We start from the raw sequence: 23,687 nt of genomic DNA on the forward strand, positions 1-23,687 counted from the left end.
CTTGAGTTAGAATCAACCAACTTAACGGCAATAATGATCAACATCACTGAAGCAATGCATCTGGGACTTTTCAATTTTCAACTTGTTCATGCATAGCTGAAAAAGTATGTGACCTATTTTGGCCTGAAAGTTTACAAGAATGTTCGTCAGCATATGTACTTATTCACCTTAGGGTTCACTTGTAGATTTATTCAATATTTGTAAAGTTTTTGCCCTTAAATAAGTAAAAGACTTTTTGTTTACAACTTGTGGCACATGTAGTCCAAAAATATTTGACATAGATTCATTAGATTGACAAAACAGATGAGTGTGGGGACACCCGTTCCCTTTGGACACATTTCTAGTTTCAATTTTTTTGCTAATTTCGGGTCTCTATTCAAAACTTAAAATTCTGGTTCAATTTTAGAATTGAAAGACATTCATTTCCAAAGGACAGTAAACCTAATAATTTTTTATCTTTAGTTTTTATACACTTTTTAAAAAATTGAAACATTGTCAAATTTGTTTTGTCATCTTTTTTTAACTTGGTTATAGTTGAATTCTGCATAAGTCTGTACCGATGTGGAATTGGGATATGATTGGCATACATCTTTACTAATGTAGAATCTACAGCACTCTTGCTTAACAGATATATCAAATTGTTTTTACCTCATTGAAACATTAAATTAAAATCATGGTATCATATCATATTTTTTTCAGGAAATGATAACATCCAGAATTTTGCACCAATTTATTCTTCCATTGCTAGCTGCTGTTCAGCAACCATTACCACATGGGTAAGATTGATATACATTTTGATAACGTCTATATATGTGTCACAGGGTGAAAAAAACTTTTGCAGCTTGACCAGGACTCGAACCCGGGACCCTCTGAATATTTAACCGCAGTTCAAGCGTCTGAGCTAACAAGCGGAGCCAGTTGGCCGCTCACACACTTCACCTTCTTAGATAGTGAACAGTTCTTAACTTTGAGTATTACTCCCCTGCTATATTGACATTCTTCCTTGAATTTCACAGAGTTATCGAGCACAGTTATTTCAACTCTGACTCATATACAGTCATGGTCCCATGTTGGGCGCAAAAAGTCACAGGGTGAGAAAAATGGCAGCCTGACCGGGACTCGAACCCGGGACCCTCGGAATACCGAACAGCGACTCTACCGAGTTAGCTATCCGGCTGCTTACACATTATAGTGAACAGTTCTGAACAGTGACAAATGCTTAATTGAATGATTATTGGCTTATTGGTTGATTATTGGCATGTTCCAAATTAAAAATTGTTATTTTGTATTTGATCACCTTTTTTGATCGTTTTTCGTCTTGCGTCCGTCCGTAAACTTTTACTTCAAACGACATATCCTTCTAAACCTCTTAGCCAATTTAATCCAAACTTCACAGTAATGTTTATTTGGTGGTCACCTTTGAAAATTGTAAAAAAGATTAAATTCTATGCAGAATTCATAAAACTTTTTCTATTGATAGTCTACCAAGTTTATTCATATGCACAAATATTGACTGGACCATAACCTCTGTACCAGTATGTATTGTACATTTACTGTTTTCATGGCAACGGGGGCACGTCTCAAGATTGCGAAAAATAATTATTTTGCATTGTTTTTTCCATCAAAACTGATTTCAAAGTGCTGCAACTTCTTAGTGAATTGAGAAAGAGAGAAGGCTTTTTTCAGCGCCGGTTACTAGTTACCCTAAGATCACCTGGGGTCAATTTTAGCCTGTCACATGTCCAAAATTTTCTTGGCGATGAGGGGTTTACCGCCCCCTTCAAACCCCAAAACAGAGGGGGGCACATCCCCTTTCTGGCAAGCCCTTGATGAACCATTTTGTTGGGGGCGGCACTGAAAAATAATCACTTTTTTAACAACATTTCTCAAACGAAAAACAGTGTTTGGGTCTAAATAGGGCATTTTTCACTGTTTGATGCCTCAAAAATTGGGTGGGGGCAAAAAGCCGTCAAACACGTCTTTATGAGACGAAAGATTTAAGGAGACATGAGCATACCTGAAGTCAATTAAACTAAGTATGATATGTTTTTCCTCGAACCTAAAATATCGCAATGTCAGTATTTAACAAAGTTTCAGACGCGGATTTTTACTAGTGGAAACAAAGCAGTTTGTGATAATTGGTTTACTCAGTAATACACCAATAAAGTGATATCCTGTCGGGTCATTCTGGAGATTGACCGATGTTTGATTTATTTTGAATACGATATATAGTAACCATAATGTTTTTTTATCATTAACATTAAAGTCATAATGAATTTTACAGTGTTCAAATATTTTATAAATAAAGAAAAATCCACTTATTTCGGACATAAGTCGATCAACACACTAATACGATTAGGTAATTTTTTATTAAATCAGCTTGACTTGTTACAAACATAATTATTTTTATGACTACAGTCTTATTTGTGTTTTTCACACCTCTGCAGGGGACAGACAAAAAAATTAGCCGAGATAAACAAAGGATAAGATTGTGAAAATATCTGTTGGGGCTAAAATTTACTTTGTGATACTGAAAATATCGAAATTAAAATATGAAAATAAACAACGATGGCAAATATAGAAAAAGAGAGAAGAAATTCTGTACTTTCAAAATTTCATCAAGAAAACGAAATGTCGTGAAAAGCGATAATTGACTATATACTTGTATTCATATATATTACAGAAAAAAAATATATTATCAAGTGTGACAAAACAGACATATACAAATTATGAAAAGGAAAACATAACCTTTTTCCTTCAGATTTGTTTAAACTGTTCATTTTTCTGCTTTTGGAAAAAAACAATAATCGAGCGTTGCCTCCGCCCGGTGATGGCTCTTGCTATATTCAGTTAAGCGATTTCAGAGCCATCATGGTCATCTTATTTGCAAACACATAACTGTTCGTTTTTGTAATGAGTATAATAACATGAAAAAAACACATGTATTAAAAAAGAAAACGGTTGCCAGAAAATAATTAGAGCTAGAAATGAGATATTGTAATTAAACTTGGTGTATAGTAAGCTTATATGAAGACACCAATGAGATTGCTTTTGGACCCCCTGGGGTAAATGTCACTGTAATTAAAAATAGAAAAATGATTCCAGCACATGAACAAGAGACAGGTTTGAGATATTGTAATTTGGTATATAGTAAGCTTATATGAAGACCCTTGCTTGGATTGCTTTTGGGCCCATTGTGGTCAAAGTCACTCGCATGCTATAAAAAGAAACATTCTGGACAATAACATTAGGAATGAAATATTGTAATCAAATTTGGTGTATAGCAAGCTTGTATGAATGCTTGTATAAACATTACAGGTAAGTTGATCAGGATGTGTAGTTGTGCATCTGGGTGTTTGTGTGTGGATTCATTCAATTCAAATGTATTTGTATAGTTATTGCCCTTGAATTAGTACAAAGTGCAATTTTCAACTTGTGTTGCATGTAACTCAAACAAAATTTGACCTAGGGTCATGAAACCTCAAAGGAATGTTGCTCAGGATGTGAAGTATGCACCTGATGTTTTTCTTGTGAATGTATTCTGTTTTTACACAGTTATTGCCCCTGACTGAGTAAAAAAATTGCAATTTTCAAATTAAGTCGTGCATAGCTCAAAAAGTATTGACCTAGAGTCAGGAAACTTAAAAGGAATGTTGCTCAGCATGTGTAGTTGTGTACCTGGGAGATTGATTTGGATTAATTCAGTATTATTGCCATTTACTAAGTAAACATTTGGAATATTCTTCTTTTTGTCGCTCGTAGCTCAAAAAATGCTATTTTCCTTCACTTAGTAAAATTTCCCAATTTTCAATTTGTGTTGCACATAGCTAAAATGTATTTGAAATAGAATCATGACACTTTATAGAAATGTTGATGAGCATGTTTAGTTGTGAAACAGGGTTTTCGATTGTGGATGTATTCAGTATTTCTACTATTTCTAGTTATTGTCCTTTACTTAGTGAAAATTTGCAATTTTCAACTTTAGTCGTGTATTTTTCACAAAGTATTTTACCTAGAGTCCTCAAACTCTACAGAAATATTGATTGGCATAAATAGTTGTGCACATGGAAGTTGATTTTGGATTTATTCAGTATTTGTAGAGTTATTGCCATTGGCCTTGTAAAAAACAAAATGTTGTATTATGTGTACCTTGAATGCTTGAGGTTGAATCAACCAACTTCTCAGGAATGATAATCAACATCATAGTGAAGATGTTAACCTGGAGTTAGGCATGTAATTTCTTTTAAGTTTGTTAGAGTTATAGCCCTTGACTTAGTATAATTTATAGATTTGTTCATGCATAGCTCAAAAAGTATTTGACCTGTAGTCCTGAAAATATATAAGAATGTTGATAAGCGTGTGTAGTTATGGACACAGGGTTTGCTTGTGGATTTATTCAATATTTGTAGAGTTTTTAGTCCCCTTCTGGTTTAATCGGAGGGAAATTTAGGTTAACACTCCTTCCCCTGTCTGTCTGTCCGTCCGTCAATCCGTCAGTCCACAAAACTGCATTCCCTGATAAACAATACTGATTTTTTTTATAAAGCGTGATAATTATATAGATGGATGGGAGTCTGAAGATAATGCATGTTTTTTTTTTCTTTTCTTCCTTTGTTGAAAACTGTGGTTGCCAGCGCTATAAATAATCTTAAAAATGGTTAATATAACAATATTTGAGATTACTTAAAAAATATTGAAAACATTTTCATGAAACTTAAAATAAGAAAAATGGCAGTATCAAGATTTTACACATCATTTTAATCTTGACTATAGGGATTATATTGAAAACTGTCCTATTTACCAAGTTTCGGCGACTTCGTCAAGATTTCCGATCCAGAATTATCCCCTTGAACTTACATGGATTTGTTTATAACTTCTTTATTTCTTTTTGTATCTTCTTCAAGATTCATATATATATATGTTTCTTATTATCTTATTAAATTATTGATGAGAAGGTTCAATACCCTAGCTTGACTATTTCCATAATAATGTCACCCTTGAACTCAGATTTTTAAACTTTGTTATTTCTTTTAGCATTTACTTCCCACATCATAATAAAATGACCAGGAGGGTTTTAAATACAACGTCCATATTTCCTGAATTATCTTCTTTACATTGAATTCTTTACCTTCCTTATTTCTTCAATGACTTTCTTTGAATTTAGAATATACATTTATTTATTATCAACACCTACATCATGTGTGATTAGATTTATGAGTCATGGGTTTCCATGATAATTTTCACTTTGAACTTTAAATTCATTTTGATTGTTTTTGTTTAATTTTGTTTTTGTTACTATAAATGGTCATTATTTGAATTTTTCTTCTCATTTTTTCTTTTTTTTTGTGACTATGAATTGTTTCTCTTTTTATTTTAAGATTATTGTTTTGTTACACACACATCATGTATAAAATTGTTCATAAGTGTAGCACCTTTATTAATAATCTCTTTAGTTAAAGATATTTGCTTTTTACAATATTATATTCTGTTAACAACCAGTATACCCTCAGAGAGTCTTTCGGTCGGTCATGTGTCCGTTCCTAAACCTGTGCCTGGAGATCACTTTTAAAGTCCTTGGAACTTTTCCAACATATTTACTTAAAATGGAGAAAAGTTGAAACATAAGTTATACATACATGTATTCATTACGGAGGAGAATTAGTGCCAGGTGTATGTTTTTTTATAAACTCGAAATTTCGAGTTACTAACTCGAAATTTCGAGTTACTAACTCGCAATTTTGAGTAACTTATCTCAAAATTTTGACTTAGTAACTCAAAATTTCGACTTACTAACCCGAAATTTCGACTTATTAGCTCGAAATTTCGACATAGTAACTCGAAATTTTGAGTTACTTATCTCGAAATTTCGACTTAGTAACCGAAATTTCGACTTACATTGTGCGACTTTCATTGGTTGCCGGTGAAGCAAGGATTGAATTCAATATACTTTCTTTCGTGTGTAGCTGTCGCACATTGACAGAACACCTTTAACATATATTTAACAGAACAATCTAATAGGGTCAAATTGTCCACACATACTGAACATATCCTTCTCTTTTTTGTGGAGGGGGGGGGTGCAACTTTTATCAACACAATATGAATCAAAGTCTTAGTAAATAATGAATAATGTTACAAAACATTATTAGTATAAAGAAACGTGACAGACTAACTGGCGTATACACGTCATTTAAAACTTTTTTAACACATGAATGTTAAACAGTTTACAATAGGGTGGTTTTTGACTTGTTGTATCTCCAAATGATGGTATATGTGTGCTTTAGAAAAAGGAACATCCGGTTAATACGGAAATGTGGAAAGTGTGATTTTACAACCCCACCCCCTCCACATAAAAGCGAAGGACAGTATGCGTGGACAATTCGACCCTATTAAATTGTTCTGCTGAATACATAGGTGCTCTGTCAATGTGCAACAGCTACACACGAAAGAAAATATCTTGATTTCATTCCTTGCTATCACCGGTAACCAATGAAAGTTGTGCAATATAAGTAAAAAATCGAGTTAATAAGTCGAAATTTCGAGTTAGTAAGTCGAAATTTCGAGTAATGAAGTCGAAGATTTGAGTTACAAAGTCGAAATTTCGAGATAAGTAACTCGAAATTTCGTGTTAGTAAGTCGAAATTTCGAGTTAGTTAATCGAAATTTCGGGTTAATAAAAAACATACACCTAGCACTAATGCTCTTCCGTAATTTATCCTGAGAAAATTGGAGCTTTTTATTTACTGTTATAAACATTATTTCCTTACTAGGCAGGGAAACCTTAACACATTATTATAAAACAGACAAATAAAGAACTCGAAAGATTTAAGTTCATTCATGTCATTCAAATGTTCTTGATAACAAGAACAAACATGAATTTGTCGATTTAGCCGACAGATAAACTGTCAAAACGATCTTGCCCATTAAAAATTTACTCTATTCTTCAAGTTAATTTGTTCAGAATTACTTATTTTCTAACAAAAATCCACAATGTGTTTAACTTCCACGGATAAGCGTATTTTGATACTTCTTCTAATGCAAAAACCGTTTTGATTGCATAGCTAAAAATAGCTTTTTCTGGAAATCCAAATTATTAAGAAGGTGAAACATAAACTGTGGTGAGTATGAATGAACATGAAAGAAATAAGTAGATCTGAACGTTAGTCAGCTTGGATAAAACAAGAAGGCTACAAGTACGTTATGTAATAACTTTGTAACTCCAACCTTTCAAAATATTTTGAATTTCCGCCAACTGATTTATTGTGTCGCATTTACGGAGTAAGGGCTATAAATAAAAATAACTTCTCCGTCGTCTGTATGTCCTTCCGTCTGTCCTCCGTCATAAAATTTGTCCGGACTACTTCTCATAAACTACTGGTACAATTTCACCCAAACATTAAAGGAACGATCAGTATCAAGTCTAGTTGTGCATATCGTCAGCCTTTTTAATGATTTTTTTATCAGAGTTATAGCCCTTTAATAATTTTTATTTTTGAAAGTTTGTCCAGACGACTCCTTTAACACCACTAATGTAATTTCAATGAAATTGTACAGGATTGATCTGTAGCTCAAGTCCGTGCGCACTTTGCACAGATTTACCGGTTGAATGATTTTTGGCTGAGTTATGGTCCTGTAATTAAAAAAGGTGTTTTTGTGTATTGACACGAAGGCTTGTCTGGACTACTTTTTAAAATTTATTGGTGCAATTTCATCAAAACATAACAGACATGATCAGTACCAAGTCTTGTTGTGCAAATCATCAGCTTTTTATGGTTTGTTAAATTTTGTCGGAGTTATTGCCCTTTAATTTTTTTCTTATTTTTTAAAGTTTCAAAGAAACCTTACAGGATTGATTTGTAGGTCAAATACTTGCGTATATTACACGGGTTTTCTGCTTGAATGGATGTTGGTCCAGTTATAGTTCTTGAATGAAAAGGGTGTTAATTATGTTTGTCCGGACCACTCCTGCAATTGCAATTAATCTGTACAGGATTGATTGGTAGGTCAAGTACGTGTGCATAATACACAAGTTTTTTCGCTTGAATGATTTTTCGGGTGAGTTAATGCTATTGTTTTGTGTTACCAGCTTCTTGTTTGGACTACTGTACAGAAACTAATTGTGCAATTTCATCAAAATTTTACAGAAATGATCAATACTATGTCTTGTTGTGCATCTCAACATTTTTTTGATTTAATTATTTTTGTAAGAATTATGTCCCTTTGATGATTTTGTCCGGACTTCTCAATGTGAACAACTAATGCAATTTCAGTGAAACTATTTAGGATTGATCAGTTGCTGAGTTACTTGCGCATATTACACAGGTTTTTCGGTTGAAGTATTTAAGCCAAGTATGGCCCTTTACAAAAAAATGTTATTTGCACTGTTAATAATTTTTGTGTCTCCCGCTACTCAGTAGCTACAACAAGCAATTGGCTATCATGAGGCGACACAAGTCATCTCTGACTGACGATCCTTGTTATTATCAATATTATCGTTAAATGTCCGTCGTCTATCATCCGTCCACATTTAGTTTGTTAACACTAGTGGTCACATTTTCGCTTCAATTGTTATCAAACTTGGTCAGGATGTTAATCTAACTAATTGTTCGTTTGAGTTTGAAAATGGGTATCCTAGTTAAAAAAGAAGGTCACAGGAGCTCAAATAGAAGAAATCTTGTAAACACTATAGTGGCCACTGTTCTTCATGCAAATAGCCTGGAAATTGGTCAGAAAGGTTGTTTTTTTGTGGTTTCTAGGTCAAGTTTGAGTATGGGTCACCTGGGGTCAAATACTAGGTCACACAACCCAAATATGGAAAATGGGGACATTTTGGCCTATGGACTCATTTCTAGTTTAAATGCTTACATCATTAATTTTATGGTAAATATACACTTCAGTACTTAAGAAACATTTTATGGAACTTTAATATTTCAGGAAAAGAGAGTTTTGGTTTGTCTCGCCTCTTTGTGAAAACGGTGATCTTTATGAAGTTCTCAAACACGACAGGACAGTCCTCCAACATGACAGGACAAAGCAAATTCTGAAACTGAATGCACAGAAAAGAGTTAAGATTCTTCTCCAAGTTGCAGTAGCTATCAAGTACATCCACACTGCAGTGCCTGGTGTCCGGTAACAAATCTGTCCTTTAATTAATTCGTTCTTCAACAATAAAAGTTTAAAGCCAGTGAGCTTAATGCCAGAGAATTGACCTTGCTTTTGGCTAAGTGCTGAAGTTACTTGTATTTCAATAAGGCTTTTTGTTCTTGTCAGCAGGTTTTAAAGGGAAAATACATTCCTATTGTAGTGATTAATGCTTCTAAGGGATCACCATGTTTCCAGATTTCTATAGTATGTTATGTGATAAAAAATCATTCTTGTGGCCTGTTGTTTTTATTAAGATAATGTTTCAAGAAGATTGTTGTTATACACTGTAATTATGAAAACATGATATTTATCCTAGAAGAAAGTCAGTCTTGTGTTCTGTTGATTTTAAAAGATAATATCTAAGGGAGGTAATAATACACAGAAATTTTGTAAACATGGAATATTTGGTACAAGATATAGTGATCCTATTGATGCAAGTAGTATTGTGTTTCAAGAAAAGTTTTCTTCTGTAAGAAATTTAAGTATAATGTTATGTAATAACTGCCCGCTCTTGAAACATGTCTGTGTTGTGTTTCAGAGCTGTAATTTTTCACAAAGATATAGCCTCTAAAAATATTGTGTTGGATGATATGTTTAATGCCCGCCTTATTGACTTTGGTATGGCAAGAGAAGAGAATGATATGTCAACTATAGCTGGTGGAAGATTGTTTTACTCACATCCTAATGTAGGAAAAGAAAGTGCAAACGAGAGCTGGGATTATTATAGTTTTGGTGTCAGTAAGTATACGAGACTTCATTAAGTGGCACATAGTAAGCTTTAGTGATTGCATATTGTCCATTGTTCATTGTTATTTTTTTATTAAACACATTTTTGAAACAACTAAGCATGATTTAATGCAACTATATATCTACTTTTATCCTACATATTTTTCTAGTAATATGAGTCAATCATTTACCAACATGAAAATATGAAAATTCATTATTGGCGTGTTTGTGGCCCATTGGTAAAGGTCGGGTCAGTGTTTATTTATAACCACTTGCACCTCACCGCAGTTGGCTGGAATCTCGACAAGGGCGTTGGATCCTTTTATTTGAGAAATCTATAGTTATTATTACAAAATAATGCATGGAAGGGCATGAAGGTCTTCCGCCACCAGTAAAGCTTGAAAGTCATCATATGACCTACACTGTGTTAGTGTTACATACAAATGTACCTTTCCGGTGTTTACAGTTTTATGTAAATTGGCTTACTTGTTATCCAATCGCTACACTGAGATAATACATAGTCACTGGTTGACCTGGTTTGCACAAAAGAACACGTGCTTATGTTTGTGATACTGTTTGTGAGCAGTTGACCTAGCAATGAATGGAAAAGGTGTGGCTAAATGTTCCGCTACGAAAAACCGGAAAGGTCCATCAACCAAAAAGGTGGATAAGTTGAGGTATGATTTTATTTTTTCTCACATGACCAACTTAGTTTTTTTGTTGGAAATGTCTAAAATTGCTACAAAAACCCTTTTGCAACGTTACTTTTGGTAAAAGAAGGGTAGAATATTACAACAATATGTCTTTTTTACTTTTCAACAAATAGTTGTGAGAGAAATGATTACCACATTTGGACCAGAAGGCCAGACACCAACACACTTGAAGAACATGACATCTAAGGTTGTCAAAGATAATACATATGTAAGAAACATGTCATATCTTGTAAAAATGTCTATTGTACGAGGATTGATAAAAAAGTTCTCGGCCCGATGGACATCCGGTAGTCAGAGAACCCAACCAGTGTATCAATGAAGTCTACATGGATTTCCTTGGGGGACATCCCTTTCTTACAGAGGTACTTCATGACGGCTCTGATTTCAACTTCCTCCATTTTGTCTAAATGACACAATCCTCTACTGATCAAAGTGTGTTATATGTAACTTAATCTGTGTTAAACCATGTGTTCCTCGGTCAGTAATTTAAAAAAGATATCGGTATTGACATATCGTGTGTAAATGTCAGTGTAGTGGCTAGAAGTATATCGGGCCGAGAACTTTTTGATCAATCTTCGTAAATTTCATTTTTTATATGATCGTAAAGAACTTAAAAATTAAGAATTTGTTATATGTTGATAGGAAACTTACTTATATCTTTAAATAAAATGAGTTTTATTGTGAAATTTTAAAGATATATTTATTCTTTTTCATAAAAAATTCAAAAACAGAGAATGTGTGTTTATTTTTAATAATAATAATAATTTTATTCGGTAAAGGTGTACATGACATGGCAATTACATAATGATGCATAATGATACAATACATATAACAATAATCAAATTATTAAAGAGACTAGAAATATCACATGACATAAGTATACGACAAAATATAAATATATGAGCCATGTAGTGCCCACCAATACCAGGGATAACACAAAAAAGAGGAAATGATTCCTCTTATTTCCATTGTGGTCCCTGATATTGGAGGCATGACACAGAAAGTAATGTTAATTTGTATGAAATTGAAATTAATTCTTTTACTAATAAGACATAAATTGCAATGATTTAGTTGAGATCACAATATATCACAGTCCAAGTTTGTATCACATTTAAATCACAGTTCAAGTTTGTATCACATCAACAAATCATGAAATAGTGCATCACAGAAATTGTCAGTCAAACTGTAAAAATTTAATAGAAATATTATAAAACGTTAAATGTGCAAGCTAAAAATGGGTAAATTACTAAAGGACACAACATATGTGTGTTGTGCTTAAACTTAAGAATAAGTAAAATCTGGGACTCTATTAAGACTATCAAAAGATTCAAATACTATTGAAAAATAAACTAAAATTAACTGGCCATTAAATGGGCTTTGATGGCATGCTTGAAGGTGTGGGAAGATTGAATATCTCTAAGCTTTTGAGGAAGGCCGTTCCATAGTGAAATACCATTAAAAGCAAAAGATTTTCTACCAAATCTTGCAATTTTTGGTAAAGAAAATCGCCCTGTGTCACTAAAAGAATAGCTTACACAGGAATCTGATGTTGAAAGTGCAGACAATTTGGACCTGGTACAGCGGTCATGGACCTGATTAAGGGGTACAAAATGCTCCTTAAGGTATTTTGGGGCTGTGTCAGACTTTATTTTATGGACATGGCAAAGAATTATCTGGTCAACTCTTTTGGAGACCGGTAACCAGTTAAGAACCTTAAATTGCTCTGGCCCAACATGTGACCTGCTGTCCTTATTCAAAACAAAACGAACCAATTTATTCTGGTTTGTTTGGAGCCTTTTCTTCCAATACTGAGTCAAACGTGTTCCTTGGTCATAACTTTTTAAGTTCTTTGTGTACTGTCTTCATACTTGGTCACAACAACCCTTATAGCTAGTAGACCTGACTATCACTTACATTCATCCATAAGTGAGCTTGACCTTCTAGGTAAAATGTCTAAATTTTACTTGTTTATCGTATGAGTGAATATTATTTTGTTCATTTTAAATGGATTGTCTTCAAACTCGACCATAATAATTTTGTAGGAAAAACCTTTAAGTTAACCAGACAGACCAGGACCAAGATCTAAGATCTCAATGTATATCAAACACTTATTGACATAGGGTTATATGAATTTTCACCAACTTTTGCTATAATTGACTGTAACTTGGTAATTGATAAATGTTATTTTCATACTTTGACAAAACAACAATTTGGACAAGACCGTTTTAAAGGTTGAATTGACATTGAGCTTTTAATGACATTGACTTATTTGTTAAATTGTCATAATTTTGTTATTTATGTACGGATTTGATTTTTACTTGGACAAGAAAGACTTGCTTCCAAACAAACATATTAAATTGTTTAAATGTGAACTTTAACAAAAATTTGATCTTGATTGCCAAAGTCTTATTAACAAAATTCTCTTTTTTTCTGTTACTAGGTGACAACGCCCAAATATGGCAAAACTTTATTAACACTCTAGTTGTCACATTTTTGACTCAATTGTTTTCAAACTTGGTCAGTATGCTTGTCTAGAAAATTGCTCAAATGGGTCAACATGGATGAAAAACTAGATCACAGGAGCTAGAAGTAGACAAACCTTGTTTTGTACCCTTGACAAACGAAGTTTTACAAGGTATAATGGAGTCAGCTGGCTGTTGGTCTGTCGATCGGTCGGTCTGTTTCAGATTTCTCGTCCGGGACAAAACTCAAAATGCACACTAGATATCAACTTCAAATTTTGTAGGAACATAGATCTCATTGAGTAGAAGTGCAATGAAAATAGTCATAACTCTGCCTTACCTTATTTTGGAGGTATTGCTCTTTGCTTTTTACACTTTAAACCTTTTTTGTGACATAACTATTTAACGACAAGACGTATTAACAATCAATTTTGTAGGTAGATATAAATCATTGAGTAGAAGTGCAGTGCAAAAGAACTATAACTCTGCCTTGCCTAATTTTGGAGTTTTTGCCCTTTGTGTTTTTTTTTACTCTTTGAACTTTGTCCTGAATATAATTTTTAAACAACAAGAAATATTTACAAGAAATTTTGTAGGTCTCGGGTAAATAGATCTCATTTTTGAAGAAGTACAGTGCTAAAAAACTGTAATTCCGCAATTTTATATTTTGGAATAATTGACCTTTGTTTATTTTCACACATTGAACATTGTATGAGCATAAATTGAGAGCAATTAAAAATATAAAAAGGTATATAGATCTCATTGAGTGGAAGTGGATAACAAAAGAACCGTAACTTTGCTATGCCTGATTTTTTAGTTACTGCTCTTTGTTCATTTTTACACGTTGAACTTTGTCCGGTCAAAACACTTAAACTACAAGATATATCAACAAGAAACATTATAGGTAGATTCTCATTCGGTAGAAGTGCAGTGCAAAAGGAACCATGACTGGCTTCCTAATATTGGAGTTATTGCGATTTGTTCATTTCTTCACTTTTCTTCACTTTTCAACTTTGTCCGGGAAAAAACTTGGGAACTATAAAGGTTATCAACTTGAAACTTTGTCGGTAGATACATCTGAATGAGTAGAAGTGCAGTGCAGAAGAACCGTACCCCAACCCTTCCTGAATTTTTGAGTAATTATCTGAAGTTCATTTTTACACTTTGAATTTTGTCCTGGATATAATTTGAGAAATATAAAAGGTATCAACTTGAAACTTTGTAGGTAGATAGATGTCACTGAGACAAAGTACAGTGCATTAGAACTCTTACCATCCTTTTAGAGTTATTGCACTTGATTTATTTTTACACTTTGAACTTTGTCCGGAACATACTTTATTTGATAATTGTTAAAGGTATCAACTTTAAACTTTGTAGGTTTTAAGATAAATATCACTGAGTATTTTTATTTATCTCATTGATGTGGGACAAATAATTTAAAAACATTTGATTTTATTTTATTAACTACTGCCATCTCCCTTTGTGCAAAATTATAAATTAAAAAGCATGTTTTCTGACAAGCCCGTGACGTGGTATTCAACACTTTTGACAATTTTCTAGTTGACTCTGTACTCTATTTGGGTTGAAAAACTAGGTAACAGAATGATTGTTTTGATGATTTCTAGGTCAAGTTCGAATATGGGTCACCTGGGGTTAAAACTTTTGTCACACCGCCTTGATATGGGAAAAACCTTGTTAACACTCTAGTCATCACATTTTTGACTCAATTGACATCAAACTTAGTAGAAATTTGGTCGAGAATTGAATTCTGATGCCGAATTGAATTTTGATATCAGCAGTCGATATTGATTTATCGTTTGATCTAGTTTCTTGCTTTTTTAAGATTTGCAGATTTGACATTTGGACGAAGAGTGTCATTTTTGATGCAGAATCGTATATTGATTTCGGTTGACCTTCAATTGATATATTTGATATAATTTGACTTACTTGTTTTACCTACAGACTTGAAATTTGGACCATAGGTGTAATTATTTATGCCAAATATATTTTTGATATCAGCTGACCTACATTTGATATTATTGATATCAATTGACCTACTTTCTTGCTTTTTGACATATAATTTGAAATTAAGACCAGGTGTGTAATTTTTTATGTTGAGTTTAATTTTGATATCAGCTGACCTACTTTTGATATTTTCAATGTTGCTTGACCTACAATGAAATGGGTCAGGTAAGCGATCTAGGGCCATCTTGGCCCTTCTTGTTTCCTTTAATTTTCTTTTTAAATATTTGTTTAAACTTTTTTTGCATCTGGAAAAAGTACAAAAAGTTGAGCATTGCCCCCGCCTGTCGGTGGCTCTTGTTGGAAGTTCTGTATTGACTTCATATCTTAAACTAATAATGCAACTTAAATCTAACTTTACATCATAAATCGGTACTCTAAGTACTTGTGCGTACTAAACGGGTTTTTCGGATAAATGTTTTTGGCCGAGTTATGGCCGTTAAATAATAAACGCTTTTTGGCCTGTTATTGATTTTTGTGTCTCCTGTAGCACACAGTAGCTGCAAGTTGCTATAATCAGGCAATCATTGATCTCTCTTGTCTTCATATTCGGTATTTCTTAGAAATTTGCCAAACTACTAGTGTTGTATAAATATAGAAAGGTGTACAATAAGATTAAGCTATTTTTATATTGAGGTAAGCAATGTTGCTTCAGTGTATCATGTGAAAATGGTCTCAGTCACATTTTATCTTCTAGTTTAAGTGTAATGTCACAATAATTATTTGGTAGATATCTCAAGTGCTTACAATATAAAAAGTCGTAATATACATTTCGTAAACGTTTACGTATTTAAATAATTATATCGACAAAACACATATTACTCACTATTGATCTGAAAAATAAACACGTTCATGAACATATTTTGATAAGGTTTAAAATTTAATGTATCAGCAGCCATATGCTCTAAAACATTTCTTTAGATTTGGTAAGATGAAAAAAAAAATTCTTTTATATTTTATAATACTTGTTTCTGAGTTACTTTGACACAATTGACTTTGTATTTGCACATTCCACCGTTACTTGAAATTCACAGTGACCACATGTGTATTATTTTCATTATTATACGCCCGTTTCAAAAACGGGTCATTGTATAGTAAAGCCTCCCCCCCCCTTGGTTAGCGGGCGTGCAGGCGGTGTCCATCTTTTTCCAGAGCATAACTTAAACACGCATGGGGGGATTTTAATGAAACTCCATATAAATGTTTACCACTATAAGAAGCTGTGTCGCGCGCATGAACCAGGTGTCCAGGTCAAGGTAATTTCAAAATTGGAGCAAAACTTCTACATTTATCGGGGAAATTTAATGTAACTTGGCACCACTGTTCACCATTGTGCACATAATCCAGGACAATGCTACCAAAGTCAATATCACATAGAGAAGTCAAAAATAAAATAAAAAAATGAGTATATGTACAGGGAGCATTAAGTCATCTTTTATTGATGGATTGTAAAACAAATGATGACTATAATGAATACAAGTGTGACACATGTAATTCAGGTAAATATCTGCAAGGTCAAGGTCACTGTCCAGTTCCTGTTTTCTGACTAAGTTAAATTGTCGATGTTAGTGGTCAATGGTAGGAAATTATCGTAATTTTTCTTAGCAACAACTTATCACAACCTCATAATAATTATCTTACAGGATTGAAACGCAGTCCCATACCGTGATATGTGATTTCAGGTATGTCACTCATCCACTTACTGTTAACAGGCTAAGTTAAATTTTTGACATTAATGGTCCATCGTAGGAAATTTTCGTAACAGATATTTCAGCAACTTCTTATCATCTAGACTCTTGATATTTGGTAAACAGAATTAACACGTGGTCGAATATCTTTGGATTCTATTTCAGATTTGTTGCTTATCCACTTCCTGTTTACCGATTGAGTTACATTTTCGACATTTATGCTCAGTGGTATATTTTTCTTAACATCACAGCCTCATGATATTTGGTACACAAATACAACCCGGCATTTTTTGTCTATGACCCATTTTTTTAAATTATTATTTGCTATACTACAACGCTAATAACAAAACAATTATCTCCATACAACATTGCAATATACAGTAAATGGTAACACTAATGTTAGATTGGTAAATATTTGTGCCTCTTGCAACTAACAGTTATCGGCAAAAACTTTGATCAATTAACAGATAAATTGTTTATCCCCTGTGGCTTCCTGAGTGAAGGTGTCATTAACTGTAAACTGGCCGGCATAAATTGAATCTACCTGCAGGCAATTATTTGTGCTCAAACACCGTAAAATTATCGCTAAATGTGAGTAAATGAAGTCTTCTGGATTTCGGCGAATGTTTCAGGTTCTTTTACCAAACGACATGGCTTATTGTTCTCTTTTAACACAAATTTATTCTATTCTGTAACTGATTGAATTTACGAAGCTGTAATACTTTTAAATAAGATAGAAAAACTGTTAATAATTATTGGCATTTTGTTTTGTTTATGTTGTCATTAAATATGCAAGTTGTAAATACTGGTAATATAGATTGTATGTCACTATGTAATTTTAGAATCAATATGGATGTTGATTAATTCCCCGCCCCGCAATCTCAAAATGAAAAGTGTCCAGAAATTAGCATAAAAACATGTATGCGCTTGAGTTGATAAAATATCAAGATATTGTCCGGATAATTATTTGCAACAGAGTTATTACCATGACACAAGATCTGACAAAGTTAGTAAATTGCATCCCCAAAAATATCAAGCTTGCTTAATATCAATATATTTTCCGGATATTGCCAATAGCATATCTCCCGAATGCATATCTTCATATATTGCCATCATTTTTGTCAAAAGCTTTTGTGACGGCCGTATTTTGTGACAATGTTGCCCTTGTTTTGCAACTCACATTAACAGTCAAAATAAGACTTTACGGTGTATGACAATAACTTTGTAAAGCCCTGACCAATAAAAATAACAAAATTTTAATATATTGAGATATAAATCTGTATTAATATTTTACAGAAAGATATATGGGAATATGATCATCTAGAAAATGCACATGGAAAACTGAATGATATCGCAACAGAACTGCTAAGACCGAATAATTGGAAGGTTCAAGGTTTCACAGATAATGTCATTGAGGAGTTGAAGGTAAGATCTTGTAATTGGTGATAAAACAGGGATGTTGTTTGGTAGCTTGCTATTTTCCTACCGAAATATGACATCTTAGATCTTAATGGTTTTTGGTATGAAATAATGTACATATGATAGCTTTACTTCAGCAATGTTATTTTGTAAAGAAAGAGCGTTTATGACGTTAAGATGCCCCCTATTAGCGGCTTAAGAAATCGGCCTGTTTGTAGCTTACATTGTGATCTAATAAGATGGCCTATTGCTTTTGTGTCCGTCACCCGTTTACATTTAATACTTACGACTTCAAGTCCTATAGCTTAGGTATTTTTGTGTAGCACCATCTAACTAAACTCTACAAAATATTTCAAATTATAGCCCTGAAGTCAAAATGGGTCCTCCCCGGGGGTCATTGATTTTCATTATGTACATAAAGTAAAACTTTAAAAGTCTTCTCCTCTGAAAGTGAAAGGCCTAGAGTTAAGATATTTTGTGTGTAGCATAATTGGCCTCACCTCAGGGGGTCATTGATTATCCTTATATTTATATAGTAATTAACTTTAAAAATCATGTCCTCTGAATTGACATAGGTTAGAGGTTATATATTTGGCATGAAACATTGTGTAGTTGATCTCTACAAAGATTGTTCGAATTATAGTCCTTGGGTCAAAATTGGCCCCGCCCAGTGGTCACTAATTTTCATTATGGACATATAATTTAACTTCTTAATTAAAATTCTTCTGTGAAAGTGCAAGGCCTTAAGCTATTTTGTGTGTAGCATCACTAATAATACTCTTCGAAAATTGTTCAGATTATAGCCCTAGGGTCAAAATTGGTCTCGCCTAAGGGGGTCATTGATTTTCCTTATATGTATGTTGTGTTAACACGAAAAATCAAAAGATTGCACTGGTTCTTATATAACGTTGTTACGGGGGCCTAAAATGTCAGAATGGTTTCCGCTAATTATCTTGAATACTGTTTATTACAAAGTCTTCATATTTCACGTACTGATTGATCATCACTAGTAAGTGATCCCTATCAATTTTTGGATCACTAGGGTAAAGGTCAAGGTCACAGGGTTATTGAATGTTAGTATGGTTTCCGCACATTATCTTAAGCTGTTTATCACAAAGTCTTCATATTTTTAATATTGATTGGGCATAACTATTAGATGACCCCTACCGATTTAAGTCACTAGTTCAAAGGTCTAGGTCACAGGTGCTTAAATGTCTCATTATTTAAAAGTTATTTATCACAAAGTTTTGTTGTTTTTTTCAATTATTGAACACTTCCATATGTCCATTTATGGCAAATATCTCAAATAAAATTACCAATAATGTGAGTGGGGGTATATGTGTCGTTCGGCATTTCTTGTTTATTTTAATGTTTGATTTATTTAAAGGTCATGGTGACCATAACAAATATAATCTTAATTATTGGAAAAATGTTTTTGTACCCCCGTTATAGGGGAGCATTTAGATTTACTCTTGCCCGTTCGTCTATCAGTCCTCTAATTTGTTCTCTTTTGTATGGCACTTAGCTCAAAAAGTGTTTAACATAAAGTCATGAAACCTTTAGCTAAATTGCATGAAGCTCTTCCAAAGTTGTTCAAAGAGTAGAAATCAATAAAGAACTCTTGTTGTCATGGCAACTGAAAGATAATACTTAAAAAATCATCTTTTAAAAAACCAAAAGAGATAGAGCTTAGATATCTGGCATGAAACATCTTATAATGATTGTCTACCATGTTTGTTCAAATAAAAGCCCTGGGGACAAAATTGGCCCCGCCCCGTGGGTCATTGAGTTTCCTCACATGTACACATCTTTAAGAACTGTTGTTTTCCCTTAGCAATAACAACCAGTAATTTTTTTACACATGCACTAGTTCAGATTCAAATATAAACTTTGTGATAGCAGTTTTAGATTTTATATCTATTTTTGTTTATATAGTTGCTTATGTCATGGATAGTTTCTATATTCAGATGAGAGATTTCAGGGCCATCATGGCACTCTTCATTCAGTACTGGTAGAGGTTTTGCCATTGACTTAGTAAAATTTGCAATTTGCAATTTTTAATTCGTATCGCACATCACTCAAAAGTTATTTTACCTAGGGTCATACAACTTTACAGGAATGTTGCTTAGCATATAAAGTTGTGAGCTTAGGCTTTTGATTTTAAATCTGTTATGTTTTGTCTTAGTTATGTCCATTGACTTGGTAAAATTGATTAATTTTCCACTTCTGTCGCACATGGCTCAACAAATTTTGACGTTCAGTCATGTCACTGAACAAGAATCAGGATCAGCATGTATTATAAAGTATTTATAATTGACTTAGTAAATATTTGCAATTTTCAACTTTTGTCGAATGTATCTTAAAAACCAATTTGACCTAGAGTCATGAAACATGTGAGTCCGTGCACCTGGGGGTTTTGGTTGTGGATTTATTATGTTTTGTCATTGTTATGGCCCTTGACTCAGTGAAAAATTGTAATTTTCACTTTGTCTTGTGGGTAGCCCGAAAAGTATTTAGCCTAGACTCATGATCGATGATTGTGGATGTATTCAGTTTTTGTAAACTTAATGTTCTTGACTTTAAAATCATTCCTAAATGTTCTGTTATGTATACCTTGAGTGCTTGAGTTAGAATCAACCAACCTTACAGGATTGATGATCAAACTTTGAAGATGGGTGTTGGATGTCAATTATTTTTTTAATTAGAGTTAATGCCCTTGACATAGTATACATTATAGACTTGTTCGTGCATAGCTCAAAAAGTATTTGACCTGTGATAACGCAAAAAGTAATGAATTTTTGTTATGGAATTTGAATTATATGGATAGATTGTTGTCTGGAGATTATGAATGTCTTTTTCTTCTTTTCTTCCTTTATTGACAAATGTGGTTGCAATAGCAATAAAAAGGTTAAAATATGGCAAATAAACATGTAATACAAAACTGGATTCCGTGATAATGCCAAATTATTGAAAATATTTTTTATGAACTCACAGCAGTCTGAATATTCCTTTATTCCTATATTGAAAATGTGGTTGCTATGCAACAAATAGACTTAAGATATGGCACATATAACATACAAAATTAATCTGTTGATAGCGCAAAAAGAACTGAAAATATTTTTATGAAACTTGAATTATTATACATGTACGAGTAGATGCCATTCGCCTCCGTGGTCGAGGGGTTAGAGTCGATGACTTCTTATCCAGTTACCTCTCTGGCGTGGGTTCGATCACCGGGAGATGCTTTGGTAGTTTAGCGCGGAGGAAGGTAGTCTAGTACTGGTGTAACTCTCCAGGAACGATGGTTAGGAAACTACCGCCTATATGACTGAAATACTGTTGAAAAAGGCGTAAAATGAAACAAACAAACAAACAAGATGCCATTTGTGAGATTATGCCATCGTTTTCCCTTCCATAGTTGAAATATGTGGTTGCTATGGCTAAAAATAGACTGAAAATGTGGCAAATATATTAATATTTGTGACTGCTCAAAATTACTTAAAGTATATTAATAAACTTGAAATAAGGGTTGGTTAAGTATGGAGATTAGAAACATCATTTTTAAGTTTAACTAAAGGGAGTATATTGAGAGGAACGGCAACTGTTTCAGATTTCTCATCAGAGCTGCATCAGAAATAAGCGTGTTATACATTAGTACCAGTACCAGTACTTGCCAAGTTATGCAGTACCAGATCAGTACTGTAGTATCAGTACTTATATAGGAAGAAATTAAGTATCAGTACCAGTACTTTTATATAGTTATTAAAGTCTGCTTAAATACACAATGTCAAACAAAAATAAAATATTATGTATATTTACATATTTTAATAATTTTAACTACAAATTAAAAAAAAGCAAACTTTTCAGCCAAAAAATATTACTCACTTCAAAATTAATGTTACATTTTTAATGATACCACATACTTTTTACAAACAATGTTTACAAAATATCATATTTTTGTAAGATCTTTTTGTAAAGAAACCAATTCAGTCATCATTTATTTTGGACACAACAGTCTTTTGTTGCCTTTCACACCTACACACCTCTGTTCAATTTATACTTAAGTGAATAACAACTTTTTATGATGCTAACAATATCACTTGAAATAGGATTATTTAAAACAGAAAAACAAGTGGTTTTAGCATTGACCAAGTGTTTCATTGTATTTGATTAAAACTCAAAATCAGCTCAACAAATATGCATGATTGTTATTTAGACTACTAAAATCAGACTGCAATAAATGTGGTAACCATAAAATGTTCGCAAATTAATTCCTTAATGATGGACCCTTTTGATAACTGATTGCTTTAAACAGTTAGACATGCAAACTTCAAAATAAAAAAAAAAGTATTTCATTTATGCATTATGATTTCTCTAAGCTAAATTTCATGTTATGCAATTGTCCGTTTAACTTGGTTTTCTATAATTATGAGTACGACTTGAATATTTATAAAAAAATCAAATAAAACATGGGATTTACAGCTTCATTTTTTAAGAAGAAAAAAACTGATGACATTTATCAAAACCAAAGTTCTGCCCGGTAATGCAGTAGCAATGCCAATTTAAAGACATCAATGCAGAACCAATTCCAGTGTTGCAGCTCTGTTTCTATTTATAGTTTTAACGCATAACAATTTTTATCTCTAAAACTATTTTTTAAAGATACTTATCATGTTTATTATATACTTAAAATGTATATGTTACTTAGTTCCCACCGGTTGAACTTAAATTTACATATTTTTTATAACTTCTTTATTTCTTTATGTATCTGCTTCAAACTTTAAATATCCCGTGCCGCTTCAAATTTTAAATATCCCGTACAGAATATATTTCCTGTTGTCATGAAGTCCCAGGTAACCCAGCTAGGCTTGTCCTAGTATTTGTTTTCTACCTACAAAAGTCTTGTTTACAGGATATCTCAAGACTTTTTAAGAATTTTAACAAGACAAACCAGGAATTGTCATGACTTTAATCTTACCGATAGAAAAAGACGGGGAATCTCAGGACTTTTATTTTTAGAAATGCTCTTGAGGACAGGAATTATCAGGACTTCATAAATATTGAAGTCCTTAAGTCAAAAACAGAAAAGAGATTTTTAGAAAGCCTTTATTTAAAGTGAAAGCTAAGAAGTCCTGTTAATTTTTATCTTTGGACAGAGACATTAATAAAATTAACTTTTGTGAAACATTTTATAATTGGGCAAAGCTAAAAAAGTACTAAGTACAAAAATATGAGAAAAATTGATAACAAATATTTAAATTGTTTTGAAATAGTTTCCTCAAACACAATGGATATCAAAATACCCAGAACTTAAAATTCTATAATCTTAAACCTTAATCACAAACAATTAAAGATCCTGTAACTCAATTTTTATCGTTTTATATCATAAATAAAATGTTTCAAATGAAGATTTATCAATAGTGTAAGTTTCAAAAAGCATTTATTGTAAAGATATATTCGAATTTACATTTTTATGTATAACTTAATAAACGGAGGTAATAAGAAATTTATTTTCT

The 23,687-nt window shown here is 32.7% G+C and overlaps 1 protein-coding gene across 1 annotated transcript in view; it reads left to right on the forward strand.

Annotated features, from left to right (window-relative positions):
* The window catches only part of LOC132721361 (uncharacterized), a 143,726-nt gene that overhangs the window by 77,149 nt on the left and 42,890 nt on the right, over window positions 1-23,687 (forward strand). Inside the window, exons 20-24 of the mRNA XM_060705648.1 lie at window positions 700-776; window positions 8,932-9,126; window positions 9,680-9,879; window positions 10,694-10,788; window positions 18,049-18,177. Coding sequence (XP_060561631.1) covers window positions 700-776; window positions 8,932-9,126; window positions 9,680-9,879; window positions 10,694-10,788; window positions 18,049-18,177 — 696 coding nt within the window. The remainder of the gene's footprint in view (window positions 1-699; window positions 777-8,931; window positions 9,127-9,679; window positions 9,880-10,693; window positions 10,789-18,048; window positions 18,178-23,687) is intronic.

Source organism: Ruditapes philippinarum, unplaced genomic scaffold (genome assembly GCF_026571515.1).
Source record: "Ruditapes philippinarum isolate M1 unplaced genomic scaffold, ASM2657151v2 ctg197_1_1_1_1, whole genome shotgun sequence".
Lineage (NCBI taxonomy): Eukaryota > Metazoa > Mollusca > Bivalvia > Venerida > Veneridae > Ruditapes > Ruditapes philippinarum.